Raw genomic sequence first — 7,307 nt, 5'->3', positions numbered from 1 at the left:
CTAATTTGCTTATAAACAAGAACAAAAAACGTTTAGTAATGCTCTGTCACTCCCCCCATCAACTCCAAGCCAACATTCTCTGAACTTTTTGCTCATCACATCCAGTATAACCACATCAAATGCAAGCAGGGGTTGATAATCAAATCAAAATACAGCAACTGAGTTTGTGACCCCCCCCCCCCCCCCTCCTCCTCCATAGCTCCCCCCCCAAAAGTCTTGAGAGGGAGGGGTAAACTGGGCTTGAGTGACCCTGCCATGTCAGAGGCTCTGATCACGGGCCAGACGTCGGAGGATCTCTTGGCCGACTTTGAGACGTTGCTGAACACGGGGAGCATCAGCCTGAGCGAGGAGCACCACATCGTGATCATCTCCAGCCCCGGTCATGTGGGCCTCCGTTCAGCCACGGCGCCCCCCACCAGCACCGGGGAGATCCTGCTGTTCGCCACCCCACAAGGGCCCGCCGACATCGGCGTCCAAGACAAGAGACGACCCACCCTGGGCAGACCTCCGGTGAGGGGGACAGTAGTAGTAGTAGTAGTAGCTGAAAGTAGTGGGCCCGTGTGTAGCTCAATGGCACCAATCCTCATGGCACCAACACGCCCAGGGTTAGGGGAACTGATTCCCATTTTGGCATCAAATATTCCAAATGCACATGATGTACCTTGGATAAAATAAATTCCCAACACACAGTAGGCTATGTTTTGCATTGGCAATTGGAAATGCCTTCACAAAAAAACGCCAGAAGCTTAACCTTGCATGGCAGCTGGCTTTGCAAGATCACACGACGTGAATCCATCTTGTCAGGCTTCAGGTTATGTGCTTGTGCCTGAACCACAGTGGGTCGGAGGCCAGTCTGCGTCCTTAAGAGTTAACTGCTGGCAGCTATGGGCCGTGGTTTAGGTGTGACGAGAAGATGGCAATGTATGAAAGTTAGTTTCAAAAAGGACAACTTCCCAGATGAGTGTGTGTAACAGACCATCTGGCGGGTCAGGTTACCAGAAGTAAGATCATATATAAAACGGAAGGATCCAGGGCTGCTAAGAGAAGGAGCACATTGCTAGAAACATACAGATGAAACTGTAAATAACATTTACATTTAGTCATTTAGCTGACGCTTTTATCCAAAGCGACTTACAAGTTCTGTACGACAAGTCATCAGGAAGGGCACAACTCTATCAGCTGAGTAACAATGTTCATCAAAGTGTTGAGTAATAGTGTTGGTTAGTTTATTAGGACAAGTGCATGACAGTAATGTTAGTTAGGGTTAGATATCTTTTTTATTTAATTTTTTATTTCAGATTGTTGAAGAAGTGCGTCTTTAGTCGACGGCGAAAGATTGGACGTGTTTCGGCTGTTCTAACTGGGGTGGGTAGTTCATTCCACCATTGTGGGGCAAGGACTGAGAATAGGCGGCTTCTCCTTGATGACCCTCCCGGAGCTCGGATAGGAGTAGGTCTGAGGCGGCCAGAAGATGCAGAGCGTAGGGGTCTTGAGGGTGTGTAGTTGGAGACCATTGACCGGAGGTAGGCGGGAACGGTTCCCTTTGCCGCACGGTATGCCAGGTCGAGGGCCTTGAAGCGGATTCGTGCAGCAATGGGGAGCCAGTGCAGGTCCCTAAGAAGTGGGGTGACATGGCATTGGGCCGACATCGGTAGGTTTGAGATCAGGCGGGCCGCTGCGTTCTGAATGAGTTGAAGAGGCTTGGTGGCAGTGGCCGGGAGGCCAGCGAGCAGTGCGTTGCAGTAGTCGAGGCGGGAGATGACTGTTCATTGGACGAGGAGTTGGGTGGCTTCTTTTGTCAGGAAGGGGCGGATCCTTCTGACGTTGCTCAGGAGGAATCTGCAGGTTCTGGTTGTCGCTGCGATGTGAGCAGAGAAGTTCAACTGGTCGTCGAGGACAACACCAAGGTTCTTGGCGGTCGGGGACGCGGTCACAGCTGCATTCTCGACTGTGATGGAAAGGTCGGTCAGGGGGGAGGATTTGGCCGGCAGGTGGAGCAATTCTGTTTTGTTTAGGTTCAGTTTGAGGTGATTGGTCGTCATCCAGGCGGAGATGTCAGACAGACAGGCTGAGATCCGCTCAGACGTGGATATCTGAGGGAGGGAAGGAGAGGAAGAGTTGAGTATCGTCGGCATAACAATGATACGAGAAGCCATGAGAAGTGATAATGTTACCCAGTGATTTAGTGTAGAGGGAGAAGAGAAGGGGTCCTAGGACCGAGCCCTGGGGGACACCCGTCCGCAGGGGGCGGGTGGCCGACAGGGTCCCTCTCCATGACACTTGGTAGGAGCGGTCATTGAGGTATGATGTCAGCCATGTCAGCGCAGATCCAGCCACTCCCATTCCTGCGAGGGCTGCGAGGATGGCTGCAGATAGATCTAGGAGAATCAGGACAGAGGAGAGTCCTTTTGCTAAGTGAAGTGCCTCTGTGACCGCAATGAGGGCCGTTTCTGTGGAGTGGCCAGTCCGGAAGCCAGACTGATTAGGGTCTAGGAGGTCATTCTGTAAGAGATGAGCAGTAAGTTGGTTGGATACAGCACGTTCAAGTATCAGCAGCAATGCTCCTGGGAAGCCACGGTGTGGTCGGGTAAACACAGAGAGATATAGCAAACTAATACAAGTTCACCAAGATGACTTATACCATATGATTGGGACCCATACAATCAATTCAAAGGTAGGGCTGGGGGCGATATGGCCAACATGTTATCACGGTAACATTTTTCATATCACTCGATATCGATAATTCTCTCGATATACATGAAATAATTATTTCTGTCAAGTTTAAAGGCTATTTTTTGCTGTGGAATGAAAGCTGAAGAAACCAGAAGGTCAATTGTGGTTCAGAATATTCTTTATTGTTGGAACATGACAAACTAGGCCTACTTGCCAAATCACAAATCTGAGGTAGAACACGAACTGTATAACAATAAAACTTGTATAACTGGCATTAATAATGAAAAATTAATTAAATCTCAAGTCTGATTAGCACACATGGCCTACTGTGTACAGATGGTTTCAAACTGTATTTTAAATTAGAAAGCAAGACAAGAGAAAAATAAATCTCAATTTGGTCAGTATTGTCATTTGGACAAGCAAAGCCATTACTTTAAGTTGCAGGCAAGAAAGACAAGTTTGTCTCTGGTTTTAAAGCTTTTTTTTTAATAAAAATTTTTGACCACGTTTCATATTTATATCGAGGAAAAATATATCGTGATAATTATCGTTATTGTTTTATCGCCCCGGCCCTATTCAAAGGTATAAAATATCTTTGATCTGGTCTCGTCTGTCTGCATGCAGGTGAAGAGGAAGCTGGACCTGGACAGTGACCATCAGTACGTCAGCACCTCTCGCCCGCCATTATGCCTCGGTAGAGTTCCTCCCTCCACGCCTGCCCCTCCCAGAGGTACAAACAAACGCACACTGTTTTGTTATTCATATCTGAAGATAAAGAATGAAGAACTACTGTGTATTTTCAATGTATGTCATTAAGGCCTTTACACACATCCTCTCCTTGTGTCAAGTGTTCTACTTTCACAATTGAGGGAATTACCAGCCACTAACGGTAATGTCCTTAATGGTAATTTTACTGCATGGGCAGGAAACGACCAAATGGGATGTCTTTCAGCACACAGCCTTTGAATGGACAAAGCAGAAGTTATATAAGTATCACCTTTTATTGTACAATATATATTAGGTCACTTCCACTAGAGCTGTCGATCTTCCCCTATAATCTCATTCCAATTTCATGCTTTATTATTTTTAATATTCAAATAATAACCAACATTGTAATGTAGCTTATTACTATGCACCTATAGGCCAATGTCTACACACTATCAGCGTGTGGTTGTAATGTACATTCTGTCCACTAGAGGGCATTCCACACTAACACATTACCAATAAACATTTGGACAGTTTTTTTTTTTTTTTTTTTTTTAATAAATAAGCTTAGGCACAAAATGAATTACGTTAACTTGGATGAATTCATTGCCCGTCATATTTTAATGAGCGCACGTCAGATAGGTATCTAATGCACTGCACACTTCTACATGATATGTAACTTCTAGATTAGGTTAAAATGTATTGTGATTATACAGCACAAGTAGAGTACAGTACAACAAAATTAAGTTTGGCATCCAACCAGAGTGCAAATGTAACAAAGTGCAATAGTAATATACAATGTACAGTTGATTACACTTGGTATTGTGCATATGTGTGTGTACAGAGTTGTACTATTAATATGTACAGTGATACAGGTATAATGACACTATGGTAGTAAGTCATACTGGCCAGCAGTGCAACTAGTAAGAGTAGGTAGGGATATTTACAGATATACAGATATGTAAAAAGGTTTATTTTCAGGTATGTAGAGACTGATGTGGATATATATATACAGCATTATTGTACATGCTATCATACAGAGTTATATGGGTTATATGCAGTTATACATCGTGTAGCTCCGCTCTGCGTCTATTGCAATACTCTTCATATACAGTATTGAACTGAATAAATTCTCACATGTACCTTTACATACCATCATCTGTCTGGCCACACCCCCATCTGCTCCCTACATAAGCAGGGGTGTGGCCATACCATCAGCTCCTTCCCAAGTCTTTCACCACGTCAAGTGCCTGCAAAGTACCACACTTTGAAGTTTGCTGGATTTTTTGAAGAAAGGCGGAGCTGCGTTGACATTATATCTTGTTTTTTTTTTCTCTCACAATTTTAAGAGAAAAGGGCTAAGTTATAATGTCTTCTTCGAGGGGTTTGAACGCTAGCAACGTCACCCTTCACCAGAGGTTCTCCATTGCCGCCTCCGCAGTGTGTCTTGGGGCGGGACTGACTCCGCGGTCATGGCAGTCAGTCGTACCCGATCGGCGTCCGGTGGATAGTTTGCCTCTCCGAGGAGCTGGTGTACCAAGGCCGTCTCCTGTGAGATGGCCTGGTTCCTGCTCTGGTTCCCCCGCCGCCGAGGGGCGGTCGGCCGATGGGCTGACGGCTCCTCTGGTAGCGGAGGATCTGAGATGCAAGCTCTTCGTCTCTGCTCGTTCCCGTCGTAGGATGGTGGCTTGCAGAGGCGAACAACCTGGTTTTGGTGAGCTTCTGGAGCCAGATGAGGGTGCTTCTGCTTCTCCGTGGCCGATGGAAACGGAGGATTTCATGGTGTGAGCAGAGGCGCTCTTATTTGACGCCCTGGTGGGGACGCATCACTCTCCCCCTCAGGGTGTGGCAGGGGGTGGTATGTCTCTTTGGGGTCCCTCGTACTCCGGTGTTGGGTACTCCGACTCGGCGACGAGATGCCCTGCTATCGGCCACATCGGATGGTGGCACTACAGTGAGTGGTAGACTCTCGTATGTGAGGGACGCAAGCTGCGTGGAGGACGGTGCGCATGGGGAATTACGTGCCTTGTTCCCGGAGCTCATGGCGGCAGCCGCCGCCGCTAATGGCGTGCCGCTACCGCAGCCACTGCCTGCCCCTGTCCCCGATGACTTGATAGGTCATCTATGGCAACGTCTTCCCCTCAATGGAGGCCTACGTGTGTCAGGGACAGGTGATCTCTCACATCACTGGCCTTACCCCCGCCTACGTGCAAGTCACGCGGGTGGCGGGTTTGGTCGAGGGAATGAAGGAAGGAAGGGGTGCCTCGGCTTGATAGACCGATGGCGTCTCTCCTTTGTCCTGAGGTGGTGTGGGAGCCGTTGCGGAAGCCGGTTCCCCAAGGGAAATCGGCTAGGCAGTTGGCCAACTGGAGTGACCAGTCATTTGTCGCCGCGACTCAAAGCCTAGCGGCGACGTCCAACATTGCGCAGCTAGCGCGCTTTATGTCCCGGATGATGGCGGGCGGTACGGTGCCGGACGAACACCATCAGTTACTGCACGCCCAGGCGGCTGGAGCCATCCTGCATCTGATTCAGCTGCAGGCTATTGCCGCCGGGAAGATACGCGCCCTGGCCACTCTGTCCCAGCGCCACCTTTGGCTGGAGCAGGCGCGAGTGCCGGACAGGAAGAGGCTTCCCCTGCTCACGGCCCCCCTCTCCGATGCTGGGCTCTTCGGGTCGGTGATGCTGTTGATGACAGCAGCCTGCAGGGACATGGAGCAGGAGCGTGCAGTGCTCCAGCCCCATTTCCCCCCACCCGATGTCGCCGGTGGGGTTCGACGGAGGCCACGCCGTCGGGGACCCGCGACCGTCGCAACCACCACCGCCACTGCTGGTCCTTCGGCCAAGAAGGCCAGGAGGAGAGAGGGTGCCTCGACCGCCGCAGCCAGCCAACCCACGCCCGGAGGTGACGGTGACGGTAGGGATCGTCCCTCCGGGGCTAAAGCTTTCCGTGGTGGCAAGCAACAAGCTGCTTGTGGCAGGCGCCGCTGTAGTGACCCCCCCCCCCCCCCCCCCCCCTGTTTACCCCTGTTCCCAACTATGATTTTGTACGTCAATAAAAAGTCCCTCCTAGGGACTGTATTTTTTGTTACAAACTGTGTGTTTATTCACTACATATGTTGGAGATACGATGTGTAGAACCTTCGCCTAGTTGTGGGGTTGATAGGAGAGCTAGACTTTTAGTCTTTAGCTGGTCGCTACATATATATGTGTGCTTAGCAAGGCCTGTAGCTAACACTCGGTCGAAAGGATTTTTCTTTCCTTGTCCTGAAGAATTATGTTCTTCCTATAGTGGTAAAGATTTAGTTGTGTGTTCTGTTACGTTGAAACGGTGGTATTGAGCCACAACACTGTAGTGTTGGCCTGCAGAAGTACTTGTGTGTGTAGTTGTACCACAGTCTTATAGACCTCTCTCTCTTCTGTGTTTTTTTCTTGAAACATAAAACACGGGTGTCGTGTTCACACATAAACCTTGGCCTTGTTATAAACCCTGTTCGCAGACGTGTTGTCGTCTGTGGCTAGTGTGCATTGGGTTAGCTTATCCTGTTAGGATATATGCTGTTTCATTAGCATGCTGGCTACATAAGGTATCATCATGGCTGTTTATTATTATCGTATACGGGGTATGGGATCGTGAGGGGGTAACCGGATAAACCCCTCCTTCCCTATTTTCTGATTGGTCGGGGCGTTTGGCCCGCTATCATTCGGTCCTACCGTGCTGATTGTCAGTGTGGCACGGAGGGGGGGGGGGGGGGGGGGGGGGTAGGGAATTCCCTGACTCCTCACCTATCATGGTCGGTTGAGTCATGGGATTCCCCCCGCCATAGAATACGTCACTGGGCACGTTTCTATTGGTCGCTGACTTCCGTGAGTTCTTTACAGGCCCCATGTGTGGTTCTCTGTTATTTACTTAAGAGTTCTGCTACGCT

At 49.2% G+C, this 7,307-nt stretch overlaps 1 protein-coding gene across 1 annotated transcript in view; it reads left to right on the top strand.

Moving 5' to 3' along the window:
• Positions 1 to 255: 255 nt before the first annotated feature.
• e2f1 (E2F transcription factor 1) overlaps positions 256 to 7,307 on the top strand; it is a gene marked incomplete at its 5' end in the record, with an annotated part of 26,794 nt that continues 19,742 nt past the window's right edge. Inside the window, 2 exons of the mRNA XM_084333226.1 lie at positions 256 to 510; positions 3,298 to 3,403. Of these exons, the coding sequence (XP_084189352.1) occupies positions 256 to 510; positions 3,298 to 3,403 (361 nt within the window). The remainder of the gene's footprint in view (positions 511 to 3,297; positions 3,404 to 7,307) is intronic.

This window comes from Notolepis coatsorum (assembly GCF_963971535.1).
Source record: "Notolepis coatsorum genome assembly, chromosome: 17".
Classification (NCBI taxonomy): domain Eukaryota; kingdom Metazoa; phylum Chordata; class Actinopteri; order Aulopiformes; family Paralepididae; genus Notolepis; species Notolepis coatsorum.
Note: the sequence above shows the minus strand (reverse complement) of the source record. Positions and strands in the feature narration are given on the sequence as shown.